The 14,157-nt window shown below is 36.9% G+C and overlaps 1 protein-coding gene across 7 annotated transcripts in view; it reads right to left on the bottom strand.

Moving 5' to 3' along the window:
- Positions 1-14,157, bottom strand: part of SLC9C1 (solute carrier family 9 member C1) — a 143,343-nt gene that overhangs the window by 60,394 nt on the left and 68,792 nt on the right. For 6 of the 7 annotated variants that reach the window (XM_086406789.1, XM_086406771.1, XM_086406763.1 and 3 more), the window contains 3 exons: positions 6,265-6,346; positions 4,156-4,322; positions 1,347-1,472 (listed from right to left, as the gene is read on the bottom strand). In XM_086406789.1, coding sequence (XP_086262915.1) covers positions 1,347-1,472; positions 4,156-4,322; positions 6,265-6,346 — 375 coding nt within the window. The remainder of the gene's footprint in view (positions 1-1,346; positions 1,473-4,155; positions 4,323-6,264; positions 6,347-14,157) is intronic. The other variant, XM_086406798.1, reaches the window with a different exon arrangement.

Here is a 14,157-nt window from a genome sequence, read left to right as displayed (position 1 = left end):
CATTCTTTGGCATTGCCTTTCTTTGGGATTGGAATGAAAACTGACGTTTTCCACTCCTGTGGCCACTGCTGAGTTTTCCAAATTTGCTGGCATATTGAGTGCAGCACTTTCACAGCATCATCTTTCAGGATTTGGAATAGCTCAACTGGAATTTCATCACCTCCACTAGCTTTGTTCGTAGTTTGTTTCTAAGGCCCACTTGACTTCACATTCCAGGATGTCTGGCTCTAGGTCAGTGATCACACCATCGGGATTATCTGGGTCATGAAGATCTTTTTTGTACAGTTCTTCTGTGTATTCTTGCCATCTCTTCTTAATATCTTCTGCTTCTGTTAGGTCCATACCATTTCTGTCCTTTATCGAGCCCATCTTTGCATGAAATGTTCCTTTGGTATCTCTGATTTTCTTGAAGAGATCCCTAGTCTTTCCCATTCTGTTGTTTTCCTCTATTTCTTTGCATTGATCGCTGAAGAAGGCTTTCTTGTCTCTTCTTGCTGTTCTTTGGAACTCTGCATTCAGATGTTTATATCTTTCCTTTCCTCCTTTGCTTTTCGCTTCTCTTCTTTTCACAGCTATTTGTAAGGCCTCCCCAGACAGCCATTTTGCTTCTTTGCATTTCCTTTCCATGGGAATGGTCTTGATCCCTGTCTCCTGTACAATGTCACAAACCTCATTCCATAGTTCATCAGGCACTCTGTCTATCAGATCTAGGCCCTTAAATCTATTTCTCGCTTCCACTGTATAATCATAAGGGATTTGATTTAGGTCATACCTGAATGGTCTAGTGCTTTTCCCTACTTTCTTAAATTTAAGTATAATTTTAGCTAATAACTTAAATTTTTAGTATAGTACCGGCACAAAAAACAGACAAGTAAATCAAAGAAACAGAGTAGAGACCCCAGAAATAAACCCATGCACCTATGGTCAATTAATCTATGACAAAGGAGGCAAGATTGGGGAAAAGACAGTGTCTATGATAAGAGGTGCTAAGGAAGCTGGACAGCTGTATGTTGAAGGATGAGATTAGAACGTTTTCTCACACCATAGATAAAATACAAAAATAAATTCAAAATTAAAGGCCTAAATGTAAGACTGGAAACCACAGAACTCCTAGAAGAAAACACAGGCAGAACACTCTTTGACATAAATTGTAGCAACATTTTGGGGTCTCTGTCTCCAAAGGCAAAAACAAAAATAAACAAATTGGACCTAATTTAAACTTAAAAGCCTTTGCACAGCAAAGGAAACCATTGACAAAATGAAAAAATGTACTGAACGGAAAAAAATTTGCAAGTGATATAAACAACAGGCCAATAATTTTTTAAAATGGGTAATAAAATACTGACTATTTGTGCCGACAAGAGACGTCTGTTGGCCAACTCCATTGCTTCAACGTTGAGGTTATCATCTATTTCCTTGTTGCAGTGTTGACATTTCACTTTTTGATGTTCTTTTGTTTCTCCTTGGCCCAACTAAATAAAATACAGATCAAAACCAAATAATAGTACATGGACATTAATGTATCGTTTAGCATAAACCTCAAGAAATTCAAATACCAGTTTGGTTTAAGAACTCACAGAAAATCTGCTAGTTACATAAAAATGTTCAGATGAGTTTTGCACTTAGAAGTCATCTAGAAGGCTAAATAATTGCCAGTTTGTTGGGGAAAGAATTAGATCATATCTTTACCTTTGCATGGCACTGGTAAAAGTTTACAAAAATGACTACATTTTTTATCACACTTTAAACCACTAGTTCTGAAAGTGTGGTACCCCAGCTCTGTAGCATCACCTGGGTACTGTTAGAAAGGCACATTCTCAAAGCCTGCCACAGATCTGCTGAAGTTTTTTAAACACATTCCATGATTCTGCTACAGCTAAAGTGTGACAACACTTGAAACTAACCACTCACAGTAGTATAACAAGTGAACGTGGCTGTTAGGAGATGGGAATATGGATACCTCCATTTTATAGATGAGAAAAGTTGAAACTTAGATAAAATACACGTTTTATAAAAAATCACAAAGCTATTTATTAAGTAGCAAAACTAAGATATGAACCCAGGTTTTCTGAGTCCAAGGCCAACATTCTATCTGTAATACTAGAATATCTCTCATCTCAGCATCATAAAGAAGAGAATGTAGTTGTTTATTTATCTGCCTTCTGAAACAGATCAAATACCAGAGTTTGACCTTAACTTTGAGTTTGTATTAGAATTAGCTAGGTAAATGGATTAAAAATACATATTCCTCAGACCAACTGCATCAGAACCTGATAGAGGTTGGGAACCATGTGCTCTGTCACTACAGTCATATCTGACTCTTTGCAATCCCATGGATTGTAGCCCACCAGGCTCCTCTGTCCATGGGATTTCCCAGGCAAGAATACTGGAGTGGGTTGCCATTTCCTTCTCCAGGGGATCTTCCCCTCCCAGGGATCGAACCAGAGTCTCCTGCATCGGCAGGTGGTCTCCTGCATTGTGGGCAGATTCATTACCGCTGAACCAGCAGGGATTCCATATTTTGAATAAGCTTTCCAGGTGATTCTAACGCAGCCAGGTTAGCAAAAGGCCAGAGTTAGATATTGAGAACTACTATTAAAAAAATCCTTAGATTTGACTTGGTACTTTTCTTAACGAGAAATCCTATCAATATTTCCGCAAGCATAGGACTTGATTCTGGGCTTCCATCTGAAGCCTCAAGCACCTCTTACAGGATATAAAGTGGAGTTTTGCAAATCCTATTTCATAGCAACCAATTATGTCCACACTCTTAGCAGTTGTACCCTCATATTGTGTGATGCAGAAAAATACTGCAGTGAAAATTGGACACGATAGGCAATGACAAACCAGAAAAAGCAACGAGCAGATCACAGGACAATTTTATTATTCCTCCAGTAGTCATGACTGCTGATGAATTATGTTCTCATATATGAATAAGAAGTCTGACCATGGAGATTCTAAAGTATGTCTCAGAAGCAGGAGGTGATATTTCACGATATCTATATCTTATGATGTGTGTGTGTGTGTTAGTCACTCAGTCGTGTCCGACTCTCTGTGATACTAGCTTTTAATTCTATTTTATGATAAAAATGTAACAGTAACCATAAACCAAGGCTTAGCAAATACTTCAATATATAATAGCCTAAATAAATACTGAATAAATGCTGTCCATCCTCAGTCTAGCAAAAAAAATCTAGCTGTTTTCTAAACCTCACTCTTTTTCTTTTTATACTATCTTTTTAAAGTAGCTCTAATATACTATTCTTTCTTTTGAATTTACAAAATTCAGTTCAGTTCAGTCACTCAGCCGTGTCTGACTCTTTGCAATCCCATGGACTGCAGCATGCCAGGCTTCCCTGTCCATCACCAACTCTCAGAGCTTGCTCAAACTCATGTCCATCGAGTTAGAGATGCCATCCAGGCATCTCATCCTCTGTATGCCTCTTCTCCTCCTTTCTTCAATCTTTCCCAGCATCTGGGTCTTTTCCGATCAGTCAGTTCTTCTCATCAGGTGGCCAAAGTATTGGAGCTTCAGCTTCAGCATCATTCCTTCTAATGAATATTCAGGACTGATTTCCTTTAGGATTAACTGGTTTGCTCTCCTTCAGTCCAAGGGACTTTCAAGAGTCTTCTCCAACACCACAGTTCAAAAGCATCAATTCTTCAGAGCTCAGCTTTCTTTATAGTCCAACTCTCACATCCATACATGACTACTGGGAAAACAATACACATTTGCTATATACTCAAAGTGTGTGTTGGGAGGAGGGGGGGGGGGTCTTCCCTGCTAGCTCAGACAGTAAAGAATCTGCCTTCCAGTGCAGGAGACCCAGGTTCGATCCTTAGGTAGGGAAGATCCCACGGAGAAGGGAATGGCTACCTACTCCAGTATTCTTGCCTGGAGAATCCCATGGACAGAGGAGCCTGGTAGGCTACAGTCTATGGGGTTGCAAAGGGTTGGACATGACTGAGCAATTAACACTCACTTTTCACTTTCATATACCCAAAAGGGTTGTCACTTCTACTTTGTCTCACAGTGAGCATAAAATTCCCTAAGAATTCTGAATTAACATTTATAACATTCATACTTATGATGAATCATATCCACTTTGAAGGAACAAACAGAAGACATTACTTTAAAAAATACTACTTGCTTACTGCATATGGGTTTTGAAGTATAATTGTTTTCTCAACTATGTTCCAATCTGCATTAGCAAGATCTCTGTCAAATTTGAGTGCAGAGGCTACGGATTTGGTTAGTTCTTGAAAGTGTTGAAATGTATAATACAGTGATTTATACTTTGTTGATGTGACATCACGAAGACCTTTGATAAAAAGAACACATTTTATAAATAGTGGATATCATTTTGATAGTATGTACAGAATATATGCACATATACACACATAAATGTGTAGGAGATACATGCGTAGGAGGTATAGATATACATATATGTACACAGAAATATATGCACTTATATTTATTTCCTATGTATATGTAAGATCATATATATATTTGATATATATTTATTTATCTCCAGATGTATATAGTTGACCTTTGAACAATATGGGATTCAGGGACGTCAACCCTCCATGCAGTTGAAAATCTGCCTATAAGTTTGCAGTTTTCCCTCGGTATCTGTGGTTCTGCATCCTCAGATTCAATAAACTGAGGTTCGGGTTGTACTGAAGTACATATGAAAAAAATTCACATCTACTTATAAGTGGACCGACATAGTTCAAATTCATTTTGATCAAGGATCAGTGATAATATATACTATATATACAGACCTCGTTAAGGTTTGAAGGACTCTTACTATCAAACACAGATTTCCTTTTTTTGAGACATAGAAGTTTCTTCGAAAAGCAATAATATTCCATGAGCAAATGTTCACTTTTCTCAGTACAAGTAAACAGATGCTCTACAATAAGAATTTTAGGTTTATTTAGCTACTAAGTAGAACATCTGAAGGGCTTCCCTGGTGTCTCAGTGATAAAGAATCTGCTTGCCATGCAGAAGATGTGGGTTCGACCCCTGGGCTGGGGAGATCCCTTGGAGAAGGAAATGGTGACCCACTCCACTATTATTATTTTTTTTTTTTTTCCCACTCCACTATTTTTGCCTGGGAAATCCCATGGACAGGATCTGATACTCTGCAAAATGTTACCTCTTTAATCTGTTCTTCTCATTTTACTATGTTAAGGCCCAGAAAAGGAAAAAGTAAATGGTAAAAAGGATACGGTTGCAAACATGAGAATGAAAATTCAATATTACCCATAAAGATGAAATTTAAGATTGGTTAAGAAAATGCCACATGAATGAAACAGAAAGGGTGATAGACCAGTGAAGAGTAAAGTGGATTAAAAGCATTAGAGGGATTTATTTTTAGTTTGTTAACTGCCATTACTGAGTTGTGTGATCTTAGACAAGAAATTTTAACTCTTTAGATTTCAATTTTTGGATTGTTAAAAAGTAGGAGGTTGAAACAGTCATACTGCATAAAGCAGCTGCCTCCTACAACTGGTATTTCTGCTTCTACTCTCTTCATAGGCCCCAGTCAGCTATCCAGAGTTGTCTTTTTAAGGACCTTATTCATAAAATTACACTTACTTGCTTAAAACCAACCAAGAAATCCATTTACCTCTTAGAATAAAATCTTAAAATTCAAGATCTTTCATGATCTAGCTCTTTCCCTACCTCTCCCACCTGGACTTCCTCCACTGTTGACATAGTTCTCGAAGGTTCCAGAACCTTACCTTCTTTCCTTGAACACGCTTGGTTTCTAACTTCCTCAGGAATCTACCACATGTTGTATTTCTACTTTCTTTGTATGTGGTGTGAGTACTTTCATGCACAAATGACATTCTGATATTACCTTATCTGACTTGCTTACAGTCTGTCTCTCCTCTCTCCAATTATCTTCAACAATTCAGACTTGTCTGTCTTCATAATGCATCACTATCAGTTAGAATAGTGCCTGGCATGTAAGAGGCTCTTAATAAACAGTTTGTGGAATAATTAAATAGACATTGTATTATTTCACTTAAACTGGACTAATGTAGATAAGTAATCTTATTTATAAGATTATTGCTTATTGGCCTAATGAACTTATCAGCTTTAATGATTCATGTGACTTTATATTGAGATCCAATTTCCTTTTCAATTAGACACCTTTGATTTGTATTTATATGGCTTCCTTCTTCATTATTAGCAATTCTTTAGTATATTTGGAATATTTTTCTTTTTACTCAAGAATTAGCAGGGCTTACCAAGTTTAGTAACTGCCATTGGCAAAATAAATCTATTAACAATCAAGCTAATCAAGGATACTGACACTCCATGAAATAATATCTGGAATAGAAAAACAAACCAGAATAAGTTTCATCATAATTTCATATAATATACTCTATATTTACCAGTGTGAATTAAGCTAAGTTGTACTGTGTCAATATTTGGGAAATATAATGACTTGCTTTGACAAGTATTTATATACTTATAAAGACATTAGGAAAAAAATTTTGTTCTTAATTTCAATTTCTGAACTTTTTGCATCTTGGGAATATCCCTGTACTTTATCAGTTCTCATCCACCACATACACTTCCATGTACATAGCCACACAGTTCTCTGTTCAACATTACCAGCACATCTGTGTTAAATATTTCTCTCCACCTAGAAGAAACAATACAAGGCCTTGGTATGTTTGTTCTACCACATACTTTGCCTTTCTGGTATCCCTTCATTATCAGAAAAAAAGTGAAAGTGAAGTTGCTCAGTCATGTCTGACTCTTTGCAACCCCATGGACCATACAGTCCATGGAATTCTCCAGGCCAGAATGCCGGAGTTGACAACCTTTCCCTTCTCCAGGGGGGTCTTCCCATCCAGGGATCGAACCCAGGTCTCCCACATTCTTTACCATCATTACCAGAAGGGAGGAGCAGTTGATGCCTTTGCTGTCACTTTTTTTTTTTCTCCTCTTATATCTCCTCTGACAGATGCAGAAACACTTCTCAGTCTGATATTACATATTTCCATTGATTTATGGAAATCTAACTTCCAAAATTTATTTTAAACTCTTAGCCAGTCCTCTATTCTTTGGCTACAGATGGAAGTTAGAGACAGAATGTGAAACACACCAGAGGCTTTCATGGCTGCACACTATGATTACTTGAGAAATTTTAAATATTGGTGCACAGGACGCTGTCACTGAATATTCTGATTTAATTCCTCAAGGGGGCCACCCCAACAATGGTCATTAGGAAAACCAAGGTATAATCTACACAGAATGAAATGTATTTGTGTATCTGATCAGTTTTGACAGTGCATACACCCATATTACGCTCAATCCTTTCACGATGTATATATTCTCATATCCTCTAAATTTCCCCAGGGCTGCTCCAATCAATCCTCACCAGACAAAAGACAACCACTGTTTCTATTTTTATAGATGGGATACACCAATTCTAAAATCTTCATTTAAGCTGAATATTATGTTTCTCATTGTAGTTTTAATTTGCATTTCCCTAGAGTAATGATGTTGAGCATTTTAATATACTTAGTGGTATATACATTTCCTTTTGAAATATTTGTTCAACTCTTTTACCTGTTTTTAAAATTGGGTTTCTTTTTTGCTACAAAATTGTAGAAATTTTGAAAATTATATTCTGGATAGAAGTGTGTTGTCATAAAGATGGACAACAGACACTCAATATTGCCAGTTATTAGAGTAATGCAAATTGAAACTACAGTGACATATCCCCTCACACCAGTCAGAATGCTGCTGCTGCTAAGTCACTTCAGTTGTGTCCGACTCTGTGTGACCCTATAGACGGCAGCCCACCAGGCTCCCCCGTCCCTGGGATTCTCCAGGCAAGAACACTGGAGTGGGTTGCCATTTCCTTCTCCAGTGCATGAAAGTGAAAACTGAAAGTGAAGTCGCTCAGGCGTGTCCGACTCCCAGTGACCCCATGGACTGCAGCCTACCAGGCTCCTCCGTCCGTGGGATTTTCCAGGCAAGACTACTGCAGTGGGGTGCCATTGCCTTCTCCACCAGTCAGAATAGCCATAGTTAAAAAGTCTATGAATAATAAGTGCTGGAAAGAGTGTGGAGAAAAGGGAACCCTCCTACACAGTTGGTGGGAATATATCAATAAATTGGTGAGGCCACTATGGAGAGCAGTATGGAAATTTCTTAAAAAACTAAAAATTGAGTTACCATATGATTCTGCAACCCCATTCCTGGATATATATCTGGAGAAAACTCAAATTCAAAAATACTTGTGCCCCAGTGTTCACTGCAGCGCTATGTATGACAGCCAAGACGGAAGCAACCTAAATGTCCATTGGCAGATAAAAGGATAAAGAAAATGTGGTACATATATATGGTGGAATATTACTCAGCCATAAGAATGAATGAAATAACAGTAAGTTCAGTAACATGGATAGACCTAGAGATTAACATACTAAGTGAAATAAATCAAAGACAAATATCATATGATATCACTTATATGTGGAATCTAAAAAAGCTACAGAAAATGTGCATATCAGATATATGATATATGTATTATGAGTACTTCCTCTCAGTTTGTGACCATTTTCCTTATCCATTTCAAAAGTTATCTTTTGATAAGCAAACATTTTTAAAGTTGAGAACCCCAATTATTACTGTTTTTTGTTTTAAAACCTTTTGTCTATTCCAAGGCTGCAAAGGTATTCTCTTGTTTTCTTCCAGAAGCTTTAGAGTTTTTAATTTTATTTAGACTATTATCCATCTCCAATCAGTTTTACATATGGTGTGAGGTAAAAAATAAAAGATTTTACTTTTACTTATATTATAACTGGAAGTTTGTACCTTTAGACTGCCTTTATCCATTTCCTCTACCTCCACTTATCATCTATGGAAATCACTAATATGTTCTCTCGTTCTATGAGTTCAGTTTTTGTAGATTTTACAAACACTTTTTTGAATGTTAAACTAAAATTTATGAACATATTTTTGGATGAATACTTGACCATAATGTCTTATATTTCTTACATATTTAAAATTAATTGGCTATATATTTTTAAAGAATTTTTGTATCATGTTCAATCAGTGGTTTAATCAGTTTTTTGTTTGTAATTATCATTGTTGGTGGTTAGTATCACACTGGGCTGGCCACATGAAGTAAGAAAGTGTTTCATTATTCTCTATTTTATGAGAGAGTTTGTTTAGAATTGTTATAATTTATTCATTAAATGTTTGGAAGAATTCACCGGTCAAGCCATCTAGGCTTCTAGCTTATGAGAAAGTTTTAATTTATATATATAATTTCTTTAACACATAGAGGGCTATTAAGATTTTATATTTTCTTTTGAGTCAGTTTAGGTACATTTTGTTTTTTGAGGAATTTAACCACTTTCACCTAAGGTGTTGAGTTGTTTGGACAAAAGTTATGTATAGTTTTTATTTGTTACTCCTTTAATAGCTGTACAATTTATAGTTATGGTCTTTTTCATTACTGATATCAATCATTTGTTTCATCTTTCTTTCTCCCTCTCTTGTTCTTTTTTAATGTTTAACATTTTAAGATAGTTGTAGATTCACATACAGTCTTAAGAAATAAGTACTGTGTAATGTTTAGCCAGTTGCCCCCAAAGGTAACATTTTTCAAAGCTATAGTAGAGTATCACAACCAGGATATTGACAATGACACAGTCAAGATACAGAACAGTTCTTTTACCATAAGTATTCCTCATGTTGCCTTTTATAGTCACTTTTATTTCCCTCATGTCCCCATCTCTTTATTCCTGGCAACCACTAGTTCAGTTCAGTTCAGTCACATCTGACTCTTTGCAACTCCATGGACTGCAGCATGCCAGGCCTCCCTGTCCATGAACTACCATAGCTTGCTCAAACTCATGTCCATCGAATCGGTGATGGCATCCAATCATCTCATCCTCTGTTGTCCCCTTCTCCTCCTGCCTTCAATCTGCATCAGGGTCTTTTCTGATAGTCAGTTCTTCACATCAAGTGGCCAAAGTATTGGCGCTTCAGCTTCAGCATCAGTCCTGAATATTCAGGACTGTTTTTCTTTAGGATTGATTCGTTTGATCTTCCTAAAGTCCAAGGGACTCTCAAGAGTCTTCTCCAACACCGGAATTCAAAAGCATCAATTCTTCGACACTCAGCTTTCTTTAAGGTCCAACTCTAACATCCATACGTGACTACTGGAAAAATCATAGCTTTGACTAGATGGACCTTTGTCAGCAAAGTAATGTCTCTGGTTTTTAATATGCTGTCTAGGTTGGTTATAACTTTTCTTTCAAGAAGCAAGCGTCTTTTAATTTCATGGCTGCAGTCACCATCTGCAGTGATTTTGGAGCCCAATAAAATAAAGTCTGTCACAGTTTCCATTGTTTCCCCATCTATATGCCATGAAGTGGTGGGACCGGATGCCATGATCTTGGTTTTTTAAATGTTGAATTTTAAGCCAACTTTTTCACTCTCCTCTTTCACTTTCATCAAGGGGCTCTTCAGTTCCTATTCTAATCACTAATCTGTTCTCAATTTCTATATTTTTGTCTGGCAACCACTCATCTGTTCTCAATTTCTACATTTTCGTAAGAATGTTATACAATTCAAATCATAAAGTATGTATTCTGTTTTGAATAATTCTCTGGAGATTTATCAAAGTTGTTGCTTTTATTAATAGTTTGTTCCTTTTTACTGATGCGTAGCATTCCAAGGTGCAGTTGTACAACAGTGTATTAAAGATTTACCTACTGAAGGACATCTGAATTGTTTCCAGATGTCTGGTTATTATAAATATAGCTACTATAAAAATTCATGTACAGGTGTGTGTAGACATAAATTTTCCTTTTCCAGGCTAAATCCCCAGGACAGCAATTGCTGTATGGTGGTTGCATATGTAACTGCCAAATTCTTTTGTTTATTACTTATTTTTAATTGGGGGATAATTGCTTTACAATGTTGTGTTGCTTGCCAAATTCTTTCCCAGAGTGACTGTACTATTTGATATTCTTACTAGCAATCTATGAGTGGTCAGTTTCTCTGCATTCTTACCAGCATTTGGTGTCATCACCATATTTTATTTTAGTCCTTCTAATAGATGATATCTTTGTTTTCTCAGTTTGCAAGTCCCCAGTGTGAAGAGTTGACTCATTGGAAAAGACTCTGATGCTGGGAGGGATTGGGGGCAGGAGGAGAAGGGGATGACAGAGGATGAGATGTCTGGATGGCATCACTGACTCGATGGACATGAGTCTAAGTGAACTCCAGGAGCTGGTGATGGACAGGGAGGCCTGGCGTGCTGCAGTTCATGGGGTCACAAAGAGTCGGACATGACTGAGTGACTGAACTGAATGGCTCATGACATTGACCACCTTTTTTATCCTTATTGGTCATCTGTATATCCCCTTCAGTGAAATGTCTCTTTCTGTATTCTGTGTGTTGTGCTGTTAAAAGTTTTCAATTTTGAAGAAGTGTAATTTCTTTTTTTTTTTTTTTCTTTTCTGGATTATGCTCTTGGTATCTTTGTGTTACGATAGGTCCTAAAGATTTTACCCCAAGTTTAAAAAAATTTTTCTGGCTTTACATTTTATATTTAATTCTGTGATTCACTTTGAATTAATATTTGTAGAAGCAGTGAGACTTAGGTCTAGGTTCTTCTCTTTTTTTTCATATATGAATGTCCCATTCTTAAGCACCATTTTTAAGACATCATCTATTGAATTACTTTTGTATATTTATCAGAAATTGTTGGGGATGTTTGTGTGAATCTATTTCTGAGTTCTCTATCCTGTTCCATGTTTCTCTCTCTCTCTGGCAATACTACATAATCTCCATGGCTGTAATAATACCTTAAAACTGGGTATACTGATTCTTCCCATTTATTTTTTTCTTTCAAAATTGTTTTTATTGTACATGGCATTGTGTCTTTAATTTTTGATTCCTTGAATCAATTGCTGGTATATAGAAATATATTTGATTATTTATACTTATATCTTGAGGCCATACTAAATTCACTTATTAGTTCTAGGAAGGTTTTTTCCGTCTTCTTTTTTGAAGACCCTTGGAATTCTATATAGATAATCATACTATCTGCAATAGGAATATTTTATCTCTTCCTTTTGAATATTCATGTTTTTTTTCTCCTTTTTGGTCTTATGGAACAAGATAGAATTTCTATCAGGATGCTCAGTAAAAAGAATGAAGGTAGAGATTCTTGATTGTTCATTAATTAATTGAGACATTCTTAGATTGTTCCCAATTATAAGGAGAAAACATCTTTCAGTATTATAATGTTACTTGCAGATTTTTTTGTAGATGTTCTTTATCTACTTTAGGAAATTCCCTCTTATTTCTACTTTTTGAGAGGTTTATCATAAATGGATATTGATTTTTGTTTGCTAAGTGATTTTTCTTCATCACTTGATATGATTCTATAAATGTCAATTAGATCCTGTTGGTTGATGGTGTTGTTTAGTTCTTTCATATCCTTGCTAATTTTTTTTAGTAGTTCTAGCTTCCCTCATGGCTCAGTGGTAAAGAATTTGCCTGCCAATGTAGGAGATGTGGAATTAGGTTGGGAAGATCCCTTAGAGAGGGAAATGGCAACCCATTCCAGTATTCTTGCCTGGGAAATCCCATGGACAGAGGAGTTTGGTGGGCTACAGCCCATGGGGTTACAATAGAGTCAGACACCACTTAGTGACTAAACAAACAAACAAAAATACTTCATTAAACAAATTATGGAAAGGAGTGTTAAAGTCTCCAGTGTAGTTTGTCTATTTCTCCTTAGCTCTCCGTTTTTGCCTCATATATTCTATACACTTGTTTGGAACATATTCAATTCAGTCACTTAACTTGTGAAGTAGTAGAGACAAGATTAAGTTAATAATTTAAGCTTTCATTGTAGTGCCTCTTTTTTAGTATTAATAAATTAGCTGTAGGAGTCACCCAAATTGAACTAAAGAAGGACTGCTAATTTCTTCTCACCTAGTTGCCACTACTAAAACATCCCTCGAAATGATTTGATTGACCAAAGTGTTTTTTCAAAAGATGTCTACATGGCATCATCATCATCGTCATCAGAACTCAGATTTACTGTACATTTACCAGATGCTTGGAGAAGGAAATGGCAACCCACTCCAGTGTTCTTGTCTGGAGAATCCCAGGGATGGGGGAGCCTGGTGGGCTGCCGTCTATGGGGTCGCACAGAGTCGGACATGATTGAAGCAACTTAGCAGTAGCAGTACTAGATGCTAAACAATGTGTTAAGCTTTTTATGTATATTTTCAATTTCTCATAATAACCCTTTGAGACAGTAGAGACAGTAAGATCGCCAGATAGGTCTGGCTCATACCAGTTTGTGAATGCCAGTCATTACATTTTCAGGAAGTTTATAGGCTGACTTATGTTTTGTTGGTGCCAATGATTATGGAACAGAAATTTGGCAAACACTCCCGCTTTCCAAGATAGTTACCTGATAAATATTTACTAGCAAACCATTGGTACTATTGCGGACTGCTTTGGAATGAGGAAACAGACACATGGCAGGGGGTGGGGGATCAGAATTAAATAACTTGTGGATGACCACACAATAAATAGCAATTAAAAATTTCAGAACCCAGATCCAAGTGCAATGTTCATCATTATGCTGGTCAGGATGTATGATGATGACACTGATTTTGATTATCCAGACAAAGTGGAAATTAGTTAAAAGGAAAGAAGGGTGTGAATGTGTCCGTTGTACAGTCATGTCCGACTCTTTGAAACCCCATGAGTTGGGGCCCACCAGGCTCATCTGTCCATGGGAATTTCCAGGCAAGAATACTGGAGTAGGTTGTCATTCCCTTCTCCAGGGGATCGTCCTAACCCAGGGATCGAACCGGAGTCTCCTGCATTGCAGGTGGATTCTTTACCATCTGAGCCACTAGGGACGACTAAAAGAAAGAGGAGGTCATGTAATGTTAGATATTTTGGGGTTTAAAGCAGTCTTTGAATATTTAGTTTTTTTAAACGCTTGATTATTATTTACTTAGATACATAATAATAACCTGGAGAAGGCACTGGCACCCCACTCCAGTACTCTTGCCTGGAAAATCCCATGGACGGAGGAGCCTGGTAGGCTGCAGTCCATGGGGTCGCTAAGAGTCAGACAC

Source organism: Bos grunniens, chromosome 1 (assembly GCF_055505025.1).
Source record: "Bos grunniens cultivar Pamir isolate PY7600 chromosome 1, Bosgru_T2T1.0, whole genome shotgun sequence".
NCBI lineage: Eukaryota > Metazoa > Chordata > Mammalia > Artiodactyla > Bovidae > Bos > Bos grunniens.
This window is presented reverse-complemented; position numbering and strand designations above follow the sequence as displayed.